The sequence below is a fragment of the Globicephala melas genome, chromosome 6 (genome assembly GCF_963455315.2).
Source record: "Globicephala melas chromosome 6, mGloMel1.2, whole genome shotgun sequence".
In the NCBI taxonomy this organism is placed as follows: Eukaryota; Metazoa; Chordata; class Mammalia; order Artiodactyla; family Delphinidae; genus Globicephala; species Globicephala melas.
Genome location: NC_083319.1, coordinates 12384921 through 12401757, shown reverse-complemented (window position 1 = coordinate 12401757; position 16837 = coordinate 12384921). Strand labels below are relative to the sequence as shown.

General features: G+C 37.3%; 1 protein-coding gene across 7 annotated transcripts in view; it reads right to left on the bottom strand.

The window, feature by feature from the left end:
• STRBP (spermatid perinuclear RNA binding protein) overlaps nt 1-16837 on the bottom strand; it is a 136785-nt gene that overhangs the window by 11930 nt on the left and 108018 nt on the right. For 6 of the 7 annotated variants that reach the window (XM_030858729.2, XM_060300462.1, XM_030858726.2 and 3 more), the window contains exons 11-15: nt 10659-10751; nt 10067-10266; nt 5770-5928; nt 2376-2510; nt 2032-2172 (exon numbers count right to left, since the gene is read on the bottom strand). In XM_030858729.2, coding sequence (XP_030714589.1) covers nt 2032-2172; nt 2376-2510; nt 5770-5928; nt 10067-10266; nt 10659-10751 — 728 coding nt within the window. The remainder of the gene's footprint in view (nt 1-2031; nt 2173-2375; nt 2511-5769; nt 5929-10066; nt 10267-10658; nt 10752-16837) is intronic. The other variant, XM_060300467.1, reaches the window with a different exon arrangement.

Genomic DNA, 16837 nt, shown 5'->3' with positions numbered 1-16837 from the left:
GGACTCTGGTAAAGTCACATAATCTCTATGGGAGTCTCCCCAATAATTGCAAAATGACAATTATGATACCCATTTTGTTTTCCTTACTTCAGAGTAGAAAGAGCAACTGAGAAAATAGATACAAAGCTCTGAAAAGTAGAACAGATAAGGACAAAGAGTAACGGTACACAGGGCTGCTAGAACATTCTTTTCCAAAACTGAAAATTTAAGAAATAAGAAAATATCTAGTTTTAAATTACATATTATATTTACTTTTTAATATAAAGATGCTATAAAAACTCAAGCTCATAAAACTGCTAATACTCCCTGCTATAACCAAGCTGCAGGGAAGGAGGTGCAGAGCCTCAAAGGCATTGTACGATCAAGTCAACAGCATCTCAGACAGCTTAAATAGTCAGTGCATATACACATTTATCTCTCACTGAAAAAATCCTAGGATAGCCTCTGTAACTGGGTAGAAGACAGTTTCAAGGTCGAATGTATCGTGCACAGAGAACAGCCATTTTTTCCTTTTGGCTGAAAAAAATCCAACCAAAATAGACTGCTTCTTGGCTGTCAAGCACATTGAACACGTGAGTTCTATAGCTTTTAGTATGGAAAATTTCTAAAAATGAGTGAACTTCATGCGGGCATTTTTTTTTTAAACACAGCTTAGTCAAATGCAGTCAGAAAGTAGTAGTCTGGCAGCAGCAGAGTGACTCCACACAAAGCAAGCTCATGTCTCCTAGAACCAAACCTAACTACCTAGTAAGTATCTGCACATAGCACAGGCTTTTTTAAACACTAAAATTAACTGACCCATATACAAGATGTAACGCATGAGAAAAACACACCAAAACAAACAAGGTAACAATTATCCTTCCACTAATTTAGAACATATTCTAGGAAGATTTTAGAAAAAGAAAATCCACTTATCCTCTCTCTACATGTGTACCACTGCAATTTAAACGCTTTATTTGTATTTCATCTCAGTAAAAGTTCGTTTTCTTTGTTTATATTTTGAATTCTAGAATATAAGCAGTGTTTACTATAGTAAATACAAGAAGTTTAAATTAACACAAATTTCTAAGGTGGATATAATATACAATAGGAGCATGCCAATGGTCTTTGGAAGATGAAGAACCAGGTTTCAAAGGGAACCCTTACCGTCAATTAGCTATGTTACTACAAGCGGTATCTTAACGTGCTCAAGCCTCATTTCCTCATCTATAAAATGAGAGCTATTCTAACCTCTTATAATGGACTTTGCATATGCATATTTAACACAGAATCTTAAATAATCTAAGCTTCCTTCTATTAGTCTAAACATTTTTACTTGACTTGTTCCTATCACATAATATATTCAGACATTATTATACCAGTATTCTCCACGAGGGAGAGAATGTGTCTTATAGTTAACGTATCTCCTTTTCCCTCACAATCGTGCACATGGTATATGTCTAGAAAATATTTTTGAATACGTAAATGAATGGATAGAAGAATCTGTTATTCAAAAGCGTGCAATTAGGAGGCCATCTTTTCTTACTGCAACCCTTGTTACAATCCTGGGCCTTTAGCAGCTCTGACATTTCCAATGTCGGTAATGAACAGAAGCAACAAAGGGTCAAGTTCTACTGTGACGCCCTCAAAGGAAAACCCAAAATAAATAATGCAAAAGGACAAAACTGGAAAGGAAATGGAAGAGCACCTGCAGACTCTGATGAGAGTAAGCCCCAAATACTCTTGGCAGCTTCCCTAAACTAAACAAATGCTAGTATCTCATTGAAGTCCCAACCCTCCAACACTCTACCTCTTCAAGAATGACCTAAATCCCCCAAATAATGCTAATAGTCTCTATTTAATAATTTGCCTAAAAGACCACAGAACAGAGAACCACTAATCATATTTCTATTATTCATGATCAAACCCAAAGCAAGGGTTGCCAAATCCAAGAAAAAGAAGTAACTTTAGAAAAACCTGAAGTGCCACAAAGACAGGAAAGGAAATTTAATTCTGGTAATATCTTTCAAAGGTTTAATGCTTAACTCATACCTGAGGGATAATCTTCTTTTTCTTATTATTTGCTGCATTGGGTCCAGAAAACAGCTTCTCCAGGGCAGCTAAAGCTGCACTTGCCTTTGCCACTTTCTTATTTGGACCTGCACCTCTGAATTTCTGTCCATCTACTTCTACCTAAAATCAAGAACAACACTCTGCAATTATCCCATGCAATTCCTCTACGTAGTTTTAATTTAAATGTGTCACAACACAGAAAACACCAAAAGTCAAACAGCACCATGAGATTTGACTCAGTCTAAAGCTTTTTTATATATAAGCTGAGGATATCCTATGTCTTTGAGGGGAAAAATAAGGTTGGCTTGTATCTAGGTACACACCTCCATTACAAAGCGTTTGTCATGGCTTCCACCAGTCTCCGAGATGAGTTCATACTTAAGACCTCTTCTTTTTTCATTGAGCTCCATTACAGGATTTTTGCCACTTGCTGTGAGGATAGGGCCCTGAGTTCTTACCTAAAAGGAGGTTCAATCAAGTAAGATTTTAGAGTATTAGATTTCTTATTAATACAATTATACTACGTCTCCGTTGACAAAGAGGCTCAAGAATTGTACTTTAAAGCATTCAGGGGCTAGGATGCATGATCACTTCTGTATACAAATGGTAAAATATCTTTAAAGGTATAGAAATTCTACAAGCAGTAAACATCACAGTAAGTCATCTGGCCAGCCTGCCATGGAAGCAGGCTGTCTCAACAGATCAGTATTCAAGAGCAGTGTAGCCTTGCCATCACATGGCACTCCAGGGTCTGATCTGGGGTGTTCAAGATCTAAGAACAATACTCTAAATGACTGACAATGTAGGTAGAACAGTTGAGACTCACATGGCACCTGAGCATTCATTGTTTTTCATCTTTAGGATTAGGAAGAAATTAACTCTCAATTTGGGAGACGGAAACAAAATGTGCCTACACACCTCTCAGTCTCTCTAAAGAGATTTAACGGCACCTAGAGTAAAAACAGTAGGCTACAGACCATGAATTCTGAAATTTAAAAATAATAAAAGCAGTCATTCTCGGCCCTCAAGGAGCTAGAGTACAGAAGGAGGGATTGATCTAATCACTGTAAAACAATGTACATTATAGAGCCCATGTATATTATGGAAACATAGTACAAGGAATCATTTTCTAGGGCAAACAGGATAGTTTTCCTGGAAGTGACATGCAAACCTGACCTTAAAAGGTAGGTACCAGACCATGAGAAGGAGGAAACGAAGGAGAAGGGCATTCTGGACAGAAGAAACAGCCATGCAAAGGCCCAAGAAAAAGAAAGACCATTTGTTTGGGAAATGGCAAGAAGTTCCATTTGGCTGTATTAAGCGAGTGAGGAGAGGAAAGCAGAACCAGATTAGAAACACTCTTGATGGAGCCAAATCATAAAGGACTTCAAATGTCATGCAAATGAGCTTCGACTTTATCATGGACAATAGGGAGCCACTGAAAGACTTAAATCTGGGTAAATTCACGATTAGACTAGAAAACTGCTCTAGGAGTGGTGGAAAGAACTGACATAAGGATAAGACTAGAGGTGAGGAAGAGAAGTAATTCACGTAAGAGTGTGAAGGCTCAAACAGAGAGGCTAGCACCAAAAATAAAACCAACCACAAAACACCACAAAATTTTAGAAAGACCCAACGACTGAGCACTTTTTGAGGTTAGAGAGCATGTCTGTAATTCTATCCCAGTAATTGCTCAAGAAATGCTGAACAAAAATGAATTATTACATATAATAGGATTTTCATGTATGTAAACCTAATGGACAGCAAGATTCTCTTAACATACTCTACACTGATTTAATAAGTGGTTGATGCTATAAAAGTGAAACACTGGACAATTTTTAAAGACAATTTTAATAAACATTCCTGGGTCTTTTGCAATAAACCACTTCTTGAAGAGTTTTTAATAATCTACATCTTTTTAATTTCAAGGCAAATTTCTGGAGTCCATCTTTAAAAGGTAATGAGTAACTTCTGAAACTATGGTAATCACTCCCTGCTTTCCAAATCTGAAATCACTTTATAAAAATGAGTCAAGATAAAAATATTTGCGGTTCTAATCAATTATTACTATTTTAATGAAGAATAAGAGCTTTCTCCCCTCCCCATTACTAGATTATACAGAAGCAAAGCAGAGATGGATTCACAACCAGAACCTCCACATACTCTCGTAACTGCTATTAGTTTAGCCCACGCTGCTCTCTTAATTCCCTTTGAACTTAACAGTCTGTACCTCATAATTAATGCGCTCTTTCTCTCTTACTATTTACAACACTGCCAGCAAACCATCTTGGCCTGCCTGTGACAACCACTTATGAATGACTGGTCCTCTCTAAAGCCAGGGCCATGTCTTCTATCCTCCACAGCATCACATGAGGAGTCAGGCATGGCTTCCACAGGCCTCAGCCCCATCAGTCCCCACCATACAGGCCTACCTGGTACTTCTCAAACATTTACTTTCACAACTCCAGATATTATACCTTCTATTCCTTGGCCCAGAATGCCTTCTTTCCACCTCTTCCCCACATAGCAAAATCCTACTCATCATCTCAAACCAAGCTCACAGTTTACTCCCTTTGATTTTACATGTGTGTACATTTCATAATCACATCCTCCTTTGAGATTATACATTATTAAATTCATTTTGCAATCACGGTGCTTATCACATTACATTGTAATTATGAGCGTATCTTTTGCCCTTCTATCCTGAGAACATCTTAAGGCTCTGGACACAATTTCTGCAGCATCTAGCAGTAAGCAGGTACTAAAAGGGGAAAAAATTATAGTCCACTAAGTCCTTGATAGATACTCATTCTTACAAATGACATTTTTTTAAATTTAATGTAAGCTCCTGCGGTTATTTAAAGCCAATTTTTCTTATGTAGAATGTAATAAGCAAGGGCCCCATGAATTCCCAAATAAGCCGTGTATACTCAGTACTTGGATTTTTGTCTCGTTCTATTATCTCTGACAATACGTCATAGGTCAGGACTTGCTCAAGAGTCTGAGGAACATACTAAATCAGACGCCCTCTTTAGGGCTGGACCAACTCAATGATGACCCCACTGACCCCCATAGCTTAGCACAAATTTCGAATAATTCTAAATTTCCCCATTAGATTTTTTTTTAAGTTTGCAAACATACATGCATACACATATTCATTCATTCATTCATTCGTTTATAGCACAGCAGCTTGTGGGATCTTAGTTCCCCGACCAGGGATGGAACCGGGGCCCCCTGCAGTGGAAGCATGGGGTCCTAACCACTGGACCGCCAGGGAAGTCCCTAGATCTTTTTGTTTTTCACTCTTCAGTTATTGTTGACATTCCTGATACATTATGATTGGATACATTATGACATTCCTGATACATTATGATTGAAATGCTGGAAGCAACTCCCATGGCCAGCAAAGGAGAAATGCTAGTTAAATTAGGATACATCCATGTGTTGTACAGTATACAGTTATGTTTACAGCGATTTTTAAAGTTAAGTGAAAAAACAAGATGTAAAACTATATGAAAATATGACTGCCTTCATAAAAAATACACATAGAAAAAAGGCTGGATATAAATAAAGCAAAATATTAATAATGACTGCCTCTGGAATACATACACTTGTATATGCTTTTGATTGTCTCATTTATACTTCTCCATACCTCTCAAATTTTTGACAATGAACATACATTACTTTTTTTCCAAGGAAAAAAATATATAAGTATACCTCTAAGGTACTGGAGGTTTCAGTTGTAGAATTTCCAGTATTATTGCTTGAGTTTGAAGACACTGTTTCATTTTTGCCTTCATTATCTGACTTTTCATCGGAACTCATACATTCAATATCTGCATCAAAGCCCGTTGGGTATCCCATTGCCTGCAGTACCTGTACAAATTACATTAAGATTCAGTTTTATTCAAATACCAGACACCACAGAGAACAGATGAAATATTGAGAACAACAGTTTCAAACCCACAACATTTGAAACGGTGAAACACCTTGCAGAAAGAGAAAGATGGTGCTAAATCTATAAATCCTCGGTTAAAGAAGTTTTACCTACCAGAGTGTCACCGTGGAAAATGGGGGAAACCTCCTCAGAGTATTTAGGTTTAAATAACGGAAAACAGAAATGCAAACCGGAGGCTACCCTGGGTTCATTTAATTTGGAGATGAGAGGTAGAGAAACAGAATAGCCAAGTTCAACCAGTGAGGTGAGGGGGAAAGTAAAATCGCACACTATGAAAAGTACACGAGGCTAGAAAGGAAAACACCTGATGTTCTAACTCTTTATTTCTCCTCTGGTCCTCAGTTTTCCAATTTGCAAAACAGGAAGACTGATTAATTGACCTCTAAGTTCTATGACTCAATCCAATAGGGGAAATTAGCACAGAAGGGAAATCAAGGAGTTTTCTTTGCCTTGGAGCCAATATGCCTGTTAATTACAAAATTACATCTCAAGCTTTCTACTATCCATCCCTTTGGCTCTCCACTTAAAACCATAATCGAGACTTGAAAGAAAAGATTCAGCCTCTAGGTTTATTCTCTACCACTAAGTGAACCAGGAACAAGTTTAGGTTTGTATCTCCATCCCTGCCTCTCAAGGCCCGGTTACATTATGGCTTCCCCCAGTGTTCACTCTTCTTATATTTCTACTCATGCCTGGCATTTCTCATCTTTTTTAAAATACAGTTTTCAGAACTCTGTGTGTGTGTGTGTGTGTGTGTGTGTGTGTGTGTGTGTGTGTGTGTGTGTGTGTGTGTGTGTGTGTGTGTGTGTGTGTGTGTGTGTTACACCTTTTAATATCTCCTTCCAGGTTAAACTGCTTTTTAGATGTTTGCAGAAGAATATGTGCACTAGCATTTTTATAAGCCTCTATCAAACCGGTTGACAATGCATTGTCAGTTACTGACTTAAAGGTCTGTACCAGAACTAGGTGCCTAAAAATCCCTATATTTGTTTTAGCTTTTGACTAATGTTTAAAGTTGCTGGAGTGTAAAAGCAACAGCATATTTCTTTATAATCCCAACTATACCCAATAGGTGTCTCAAAAAACTGTTATTGGCTGCCACACAAATGAGTAGCCAAACAGTCTAGCCTTTATAAACAATGGCATTCTGTACAAAGGATTCTGCCAATATAAATAAAATATTACTCTAAACAAAAAATGGGCAGAAGTAGACTTCTGTACCTAGAGAACTTGAAATTAATTCACCCAATTCATATGGAGAACCTGATATTCTGTTGAACGTTTCAAATCGTAAATAAATTCCTTATATTCATTGGGAGTAAGGCCAAGAATACTTCTGTAACATCGTTAAGTTCTAAGAGTACTCAGGTAGGACTTCGCACTAAATACACTAACATCGTTTGCCTATACCCTTGTCAATATTTATAAAGAAAACACCTTCTCCACTGCCTGAGTCCTGCAAATATGCTCTCCCTAAGAAATCGCGTCTCAGAAGGAACAGTTATCGGTCTGGAGTTAACACCAGGCTAACACAGGCTGCAAGTCAAAAGCCAAGAGTCCCAAGGAAATTTGATTTGTTTACTCCAAAAAAAACTAAAGACACAGTTTCCCAATTTAATACAGACTGTTAAAAGTCTAATGTGAATTATTTAACACCACTTCTCTCTGCCCTTTCCACACATATCAGATTCATTTATTGTTTTTGTAGCAACATATTTCAATACATTTACAAATATTTTATATAACTGATGGATAATCTCAAAGGATATTAGAAGTGTACTTGCAATACAGCACAACTAACAAAAAATTTTCAAATTATTTTTCCATGAACATATTCTAAGATTATTAACTAACATATGCTACAGAAGTAAAAAGAAAAAAGTATGGAGTTTTTGGACCTACAGAACCAGTTTGTTTGGAATCAATATTAAGGCCATGATTCTTCCTGCAGCATGAAGAGGGGCCTATAAAATATGTCCCACCTCCTTTCATGCAAGATGCATCCTCCTATTAAGGACCATAAGCCTCTATTTACTTTACCATGTTGCACCATGCAATGTTTCTGCCCACCTTCACCATTTGACTGTTGGTAAAAAAGGATATTTTACTCTTTTCCATTAAGTTTGAATCCTGTTTTATCTCTGATTATAATTAACACTTGTTTCTGCAAGGTTAGCAAAATGATGACAATTGATGAAGTTCTATAATGGGCACATGGATGTGTACTGCATTATTTTACTTCGTGTTTGAAAATTCTCATAATAAAAAGTTTAAAAAACATATATTAAGGCCAAAAAAACTGGTATACCAAAGAAAAGTGAGCTTCAAATGTCTGGCAAACAAATCAAGCCTAATAAACACATCAACTGAGCTGAAAAATCACAAAATGATTCTTGGAAACAAGGTGACTGGAAAATCCAGGGTAACCATGCCTGTTTTCTCCTGGAGAGGGGTTGAGACTGAGAAAGTTGATACCCTCAAAGACAAGGGGCCAAGAGTGAAAACATGCAGCACACCCTACCCCATGGCTCTCCACTCAGGAGAAAGTCATACTCGTGGCTTCCGCACAGTAGAGAGCCGATGGCTCCGGAACCTCTGCAGAGGGGCTTTACCCCTTGTCCCCTTCAGCCGATCTTTTCCCCACAATGATTAAGATTCTTTTCATGGAATATGGCTGATTATGTCCTTAAAGGTGTCCTTTGTGAGGGACAGTCAGGAAAAAGGACTAGAGGAGGAAAGGGAAGACTGGCCACTAATCTTCATCATTTTAGGGTACGTGCTGCTGGGCAGCCACACTCCTCCTTCTGTTCTTATGTCATAGACAGTGAATTGATATTGATATTTCAAAAGCTTTCTGGGTCAGATGCTAGAGAACTTAGATCCAAATTTGTGACTCATTCTCAGCATACTTTACAGCTAAGTTATTAAACTGTATTTTTAGCCTTATTCCTAAATTCACTTTTTCCCTCATTCTTAGTTTTCTTTCTCTGCCTCATTTTAAACTCATACTATTTCAACATACTTAAAAAGTACCCCTTTTGTAAACAACGTAACATATTGTTCTATAATTTTACAGCTTAGTTATTATTTTTCTGCATTGTGCTTATTACTACCTGACAAATAATTGACCCATTTGTATATCCCGCTGTCTTTCTCCCCATTCTATCCTCACTAGAATGCAAGCTCCAGGAGGGCAAGGACTTTATTTTGATCACTGCTGTATCCTTAGCATCTAGGATAATGTTTGCATCTACATTAATAATACTTGCAAACTGGAATGACTATGAAAACAGACCAATTACATCTTATGTCATACTGTAACATAACAGAACTTTTCTTTAGTGAAAAGTAATCTTCCATCTACTTGATCTTTGACATTTTCGCATTTGTCTGCAAGAGGTCAAATGTAGTCATGGAGAGATTCCAATATTTAAGAATTTTCTATAAACCTATATGCATAATTGACTGGTTCAATCGTGGACCTTATTCTCTATGGAAATATTCTGAAATACAGAAAAGGCACCACATGCAAAAAAAAACACATTAAATTTATTTATGACAGAAAAAATCTGCAAACAGCAAAATATCCAATGATAGGGGAATGTTTAAACAAACAATAGTACATCTATATCATGTTAATCATACAGCCATTTAAAATTATTTATGAAGATTTTAATAACATAGAAAGACACTGATGACATGTGAAATGAAAAAAAAAAAATCAGAGCATAAAACTACATATACACTGTGAGCTCAACCTAAAAAAAAGAAACAGAAAAGGACTGCAAGTATATACTATATACAAATATTAATGAACTGCCTCAGAGATAAGCAACCAACAGTTTTTATTTTTACTTTTTTGTGTTTTGCAAATTTTATATGATCAACACATTTTATAACCAAAAAAAGAAGAGTTTTGTGATCCAGAGGTGACAAAAGACTGTATGTCACTGTCATTAAAATCTTGAAAAATTCTGTTAATTTACTATAGATAAACAAGCACCTTATTTACAACATAAAATAACAAAGCACTGTTGAGTAAAAGAAATACTGTACCTTCACTGCTACGTGAAGTTTTGCTGTTTTCTTGGATGGTCCTGAGGCTTCATATGTTGTACCATCCACATCTACAGACATTGTGAAGACTGGGGCATGGACAGGGCCAGACTGAGATAAGAGCTTATATTGAAGCCCAGGCCTGATCTGATTTAGCCTCATTAGTGCATTCATAAGGTCTATTGCTTTGCTATCCAGAACTGTAAGAGAAAGAGGAATAAGATCAGAAGTTAAACCATTTTGCTTTAATCTATGTTTCTGTAGGTTCCTAGTGACCACTATAAATTCAGATTTTAAAAAAGAAATTTCAAAACGCACATATAAATTAACTTCACTTCGTAAGTAATTCTAAAACTACTGCTTAAATAATTATGGTAACATCATTGTAAAAGTAATATGCATTACCATAGCTATACATTAGTTTTAGTTTGTCAGTATATTTTAAGCAAATGATGCTTGGAAACAAAAGTTATTCAATCAGTTTCTTAAAACTCCAATTCAAATCAATCAAATCAATCACTTTTTAATTTTTATTTTCCTGAGACATAAATCCTTTCTAGTTAACATCTATAAGAATAAAGATTTTACACACTTTTCCTTAAGTTTCGTTTCATCTTCTTATTGGGATCTTTATCATCCCCTAATCCATCTTCAAATGGCCTCTTCAGAGCTGAAGACCCAGCACCTAAACAATTATAAGAGATTCATTATCAGTCAAAACAATGATTCTACTTACTCTACCAAATGTACCTAATATGTTCAGGAAGGAAAAATCTTAGGAATCACAAGGACCATAAGACCCTTTCACTGATAAATTAAATATTTATAATCTTGTAACAGCAAAAAGTTTTAAGTGAATCTTTATGAAACAATATTATCCCTTTTTATAAATATTTATTTTCCCATTTATTCACATACACACATACAAATATCTATGCATAATATTCACATCTGTATATGCATAAATAGAAAAAAGTCTGGAAAGAGATGTATCAAAATGTTAAAGGTGGTTATCTGTGGCAGTAAGATTTATTTTCACTTATGTCTCTTCAAATATTTCTATAAGTTCACATTTATTATACTATTAATTTTTAAAGTCCACATGTTAAATATTCTGCTTATGGAAATCTGATTATTTCTCATACTATGACATATTCTTCTGTCTGCCTGTTCAAATTTCTATTCAAGATTTTATTTACAGTTCATCTTCCCCATGAAGTTTTCTTCAGTTTCCCTCTCATCTCAACTTTTTAGAAGAGTTTCTATGGTATCAGAAATATAAAGTGTCATACGTAGTCTTGTGTCATTGCCTATTTCATATACAGAGACCTTGTGTTTCCTTAGTGTTCCATGAAGGTCAAAGATATTTTCTCCTTGTCTGTATCTTATAAACTATCTAACGTAAGACTCAGAAACAACATAATGGGTATGGAACAAAAACTAACTGAACTAATATTACTCAATTTCTTAGATAAAGCAGCTAGTTAATAATGCCGTCAAGACATAAGGCAGGAGCTTTGCTGTCCAAGATAAAAACAATCAGAGAAAAGCTCATCAACCTGTCCAAGTACTACTTTAAAGAACTCTGTGTTTTCAACGTAAAAGTTGGTTGTTGGGTTTTTCCTAAAGGAAAGTTATGCTCAAAAGATTCATGCCATAAGATTTCCAGATACTTCTTAGTGAAACCTTGTAATAACACTGAGATTAACTACATATTCTCTGATCATCAAGATTTATTGTCCCTTGGGGTAAACACTGACTTCAGCATTTGCTTGAGTCAATACTTACCACTCAGGTCAATCAATCTTGATGTGCTCTCTTCAACAGATGGCAATATCTGCTTATATGTGCTTAGTATTGTATTTCATTTGCATTACATAAAACTGTGAGTTTGCCAGTCTCCCAGAATGCAGTCTTTAAGAGATAAAGTTAAAAAGGAACAACATCTATTCAATCACTCTCCCACTCATTAAGTTACATTAAAAGCTGCTCCCTGATTGCCTGGAATTCACCAGCTGGCTTAGACGTATGGATCTATTCTCTAAATCCTCCAGCTACGTGAACAGTGCTGCATGGATTAAGCTTCATTCTACCATCCCTGCCCTTGGACAAGGGCTGTAAAATCTGGAGCTAATCATAATAGTAATGGGGGGGAGTGGCGGGGTGGGGGGGGGATGGGCTTGTGTTACAAAAAGCAAGTTGTTTTCAACATCTACAGTATCTAGAAATAAGAAGTGACCATTTCAGAGGCAACAATTTTTAAAAACAATAGGTGAAGGCTTACCATATGCCTGGCACTGTTCTTAATACCTTATATGAATTAATTTATTTAAGCCTCACAAGCACCCTATGAAGCCTGTACTTTCATCATCCTCATTACAATTTTATTCATGTATTCATCCAGCAACAAATATTAATAGTTTTTCTATGTTCAGGACAATTTTAGGTGCTGGACATCTAACAGAGAACAAAACAACGTCCCTGTTCTTAAAGAGTTTGCATCTGGTGGTGGAGACTAAGCCCAACATGTCATATGGTCCCGAGCACAATGGAGAAAAATAAGAGGCTTACGGAGGAGGATGTGTTGCTATTTTTTTTTACATGTGATGCCCGTCAGAAAGGTATCACTTATAGATAAGGTAGCTTTCTGATGAAGATCTAACAAAAGTAAAAGAGTAAGCTATTCAGCTATGTGGGGAAAGAGCCCCAGGAAGAGAGAACATCAAGTACAAAGGTCTTAAGGCAGGAACATGCTAAGAAACAGCATACAGGCCTGAGTGGTTCGAGTGGCATGACGAGGACGGGACAGGAGCAGAAGATGAGCAGCAGCAGGAGCTCTCAACCTTAGCTGCCACTAAGTCACCAGAGGAGCTTCTGCAAAATACACAAGTTCCACTTCTAGTACGAGAAAGTAAGTCAACTGAAATAGATGAGAGCAACCAGAAAAGATGGACCAAATGTCTGTTCCTGGGCAACAAAGAATTATAGAGTCAAGATCCGAGAGACAAAGGAAACCCTGCTCTGGGGGCCACACTTCCCCTGGGGGTATCTTGCACATCCAGAAGAAGCCACTAAGAACTGAACAGAGCACCTCAGGCACCCCAGGTCTCAGGGGTCAAAAACTGGACTTTACGGACCTCCAAAAGGGGAAGGCTTGGTGAATTCCCCACGCTGTGGGTTGGGCCTCTGCAATGCCACATGCTAGAAGTAAATGAAGTAGAAATAGTCTGGATCTCAGAAGGACTGAAGCCCACCTTCAAATCACCTTAATCCCTGATTGCATTAATATGATCCAGATTGCCAATTCCACTAGTCATCTCCCAGAAACAAATACAAATCCTCCCTGGAGCACTATATCATTACTCTAAGCTTTAATTCCCTCCAAAATTTTTAAATTTAAGTCTCCATCACTCAAAACAAAAACACAACACAGGTACATGAGAAGACAAGATACTGTGATCAAAAATCACGAGAAGCAGCAGAAAACAGAAACAGATCCCAAAGAGACCCAGACGATGAAGCATTCTTTCAGAAACAAACTTTATTAAAAAGAATGATTAGGATGCTCAAAATGAAAATAAAAAATCAAGAAGAATTTGTGGCAGAAAATCTGAAACTACAAAAGAGCCAAAATTGTAGAAATTAAAAACTGACAGACCTGCAAGGGGAAACAGACGATCCACAATAGAGGGGAACTGGCATACCTCTCTCAGTAATTAAGAGAACAAGTTAAAAAAATATGTATGTATGTATGTATGTATGTATGTATGTATGTATGTGTGTATGTGTGTGTGTGTGTGTGTGTACAGGTATATAAGATTTGAACAACACAATGAACAAATGCAACCTGACATGTAAAGAATATTCTGGCTCTACCAACTACAGAATATACATACTTTTCAAAGTATGAATCATTTATAAAAACTGACCATGTGCTGAGCCATAAATGAAGTTTCAAGAACTACCAAAGGAAAAAAATCACACAAAGCATGTTCTCAGATCACAGTAGAATAAATAAGCTCAAATATAAGGAGATAACGGACTTCCCTGGTGGCACAGTGGTTAAGAATCTGCCTGCCAATGCAGGGGACACGGGTTCGAGCCCTGGTCCGGGAAGATTCCCACATGCCATGGAGCAACGAAGCCTGTGAGCCACAACTACTGAGGCTGCGCTCTAGAGCCCACAAGCCACAACTACTGAGCCTGAGTGCCACAACTACTGAAGCCTGTGCACCTAGAGCCCTTGCTCCACAACGAGAAGCCATCGCCATAATTAGTCCGTGCACCGCGACAAAGAGTAGCCCCTGCTCACCACAACTAGAAAGCCCACGTGCAGCAACAAAGACCCAACGCAGCCAAAGATTAAAAAATTATTTAAAAAATTTAAAAAATAGGGATAACTAAAAAATCCTCATTTGTCTGGAAATTAAGCAATGACATCGAAATGGCTTACATGTCAAAGAACTGATAACAGGAAAATTAAAAAATAGTTTTAACTAACTGATAATGAAAACGCTAATGTAAAAAGAGTACAAAGCACATAAATCTGGGCATAAAGGAGAACTTAGTCTTAATAGTATATATGATAACGTAAGAGGCTTAAAAAAACGCCAACAATGTATTCATCTATTTCAAAACATTTAAAGAAGAACAGCAAATTAAACCTAAAGAAGGTAGTGAGGAAAAACAAAGGATAAGAGCAGAAATCAATGACATAAAATACAAGCATATACCAGGAGATGATCAACAAAGTCAAAAGTTTATTTCTTTTTAAAGACTAAAAAAACTGATAAACCTCTAGTGAGAGCGATCAGAAAAAAAGGAGGTACAAAACGTATAAGACAGGACATCAATACTGCAGACAATAAAAAGATAAAAGGATCTTATAAACTACTTTATTTTTAAATTTAGATTAAATGGACAAATTCTTAGAAAAACACAATTTACCAAAACTCTCATAAGAAGATGATAGTTCGATGCCTATTAAGGAAATCAGATCCATAATTTAAAACCTTTCCTTAAAGAAAACCTCATGCCCAAATGGCTTCACTGATAAATTCTTCCAAACATTTAAGGAAGAAATAACATCAATCTTACACACACTCTTCCAAGGAACAGAAAAAGAAGGATGGACACTTCCCAACTCATAAGACCCACATAACCTCAGAACCAAAACTTGATGAAACATTACAACAAAGGAAAACTGCTGGCCAATCTAACACACAAAAATCTACGTTTTTGTGAATTGCTCACAAAAACCTACACAAGATTGTTCACAGCACCTTTATTTGTAATAGCCCAAAACTGGAGACAAACAGAATGTCCTACAATAGGTGCATGGTTAAACCAAACTCTGACTCATTCATGCCACGGAATCCTACTTAACAGCAAAAAGAAACAAAACTATTGACACATGCCAAACAACTTGGATGGGCCACAAGGGCATTATGCTGAGTTGGGGGACGAGAATCTCAAAAGATCAGATAATGATAACTTCATTGACATAAAATCCTTGAAATAACAAAATTATAGAGATGGAGAAAAGTTAGTGGTTTCCAAGGCTTGGGGATGACTGTGGGAAGTGGAATGGTGTTACTATAAAGGGGCAGCATAAACGAGATCTTTGAGGTGATGAAATAGTTCTGTGTCTTGATTGCTATGGTGGTTACACAAACCTACAATGTGATAAAATGGCATAAAACCTATACACACATTGTATAAATGTCAATTTCTTGGTTTCCATGTTCTCCTATAAGTTGCATAAGATGTAACCATTGGAAGAAACCAGGTGAAGGGTCCACAGGACCTCTCTGTACTATCTTTGCAACTTCCTATGAATCTGTAATTATAGATAAAATGTTAAGGGGAACAAAAAGAGACTGCTGCTTTGTTGAGAACAGACAAGAGGGGCAAGGAAGACCAGATAGGGAAGATGCTGCAATAACAAGGGTAAGAGATGACAGCAGTTTAGGCCAGGATGGTAGCAGTGAAGAAATTAAACAGCTGAATACTGGACACACTTTGAAAGTAAAACAGCTAGGATTTCCTGATGGTTTGGATATGGGTGAAAGAAAGAGAAGATTCAAGGGTGAAGGTTTTTGGCCTGAGCACAGAGATGCATAGAGTTTCCAAAGACTGGGATGGTGATAACTATGGAAAGAACAGATGAGAAGCAGAGTAAGGACAGGACATCTTAAGTTTGAGATGTCTGTTAGACATCCGTGTGGAGACAGTGAGGAGACACTTGCATAGCTGGGGTTGAGGTCAAGGGCTGGGAGTCTAGAGTGAAGACATACATTTGGGAATCTTCACTGAACAGAAGGTACTTCAAGATGAGAGACTAGATAAGATCTCCTAAAGAGTCTAAATGGGTGTAAATAAAGAGAAATGGTCTGAGGCCTGTACCCTGGGATACTAATATTCAGAAATCAGGAAGATGAGGAAAAACAAAGACAGCTGAGGAAAGGGCAGTGGGATAGCAGACCCAAGATAAAGTAATGACCTAGAAGTCAAAAAAAAGTAGTATTTCACGCCAGAAAAAGTATCTGACGGACTTCCCTGGTGGCAGATTGGTTAAGAATCTGCCTGCCAATGCAGGGGACACGGGTTCGTGCCCCGGTCCGGGAAGATTCCACATGCCGCGGGGCGGCTGGGCCCGTGAGCCATGGCCGCTGAGCCTGCGCGTCCGGAGCCTGTGCTCCGCAACGGGAGAGGCCACAGCAGTGAGAGGCCCACGTACCGCAAAAAAAAAAAAAGAAATAAAAAGTGTCT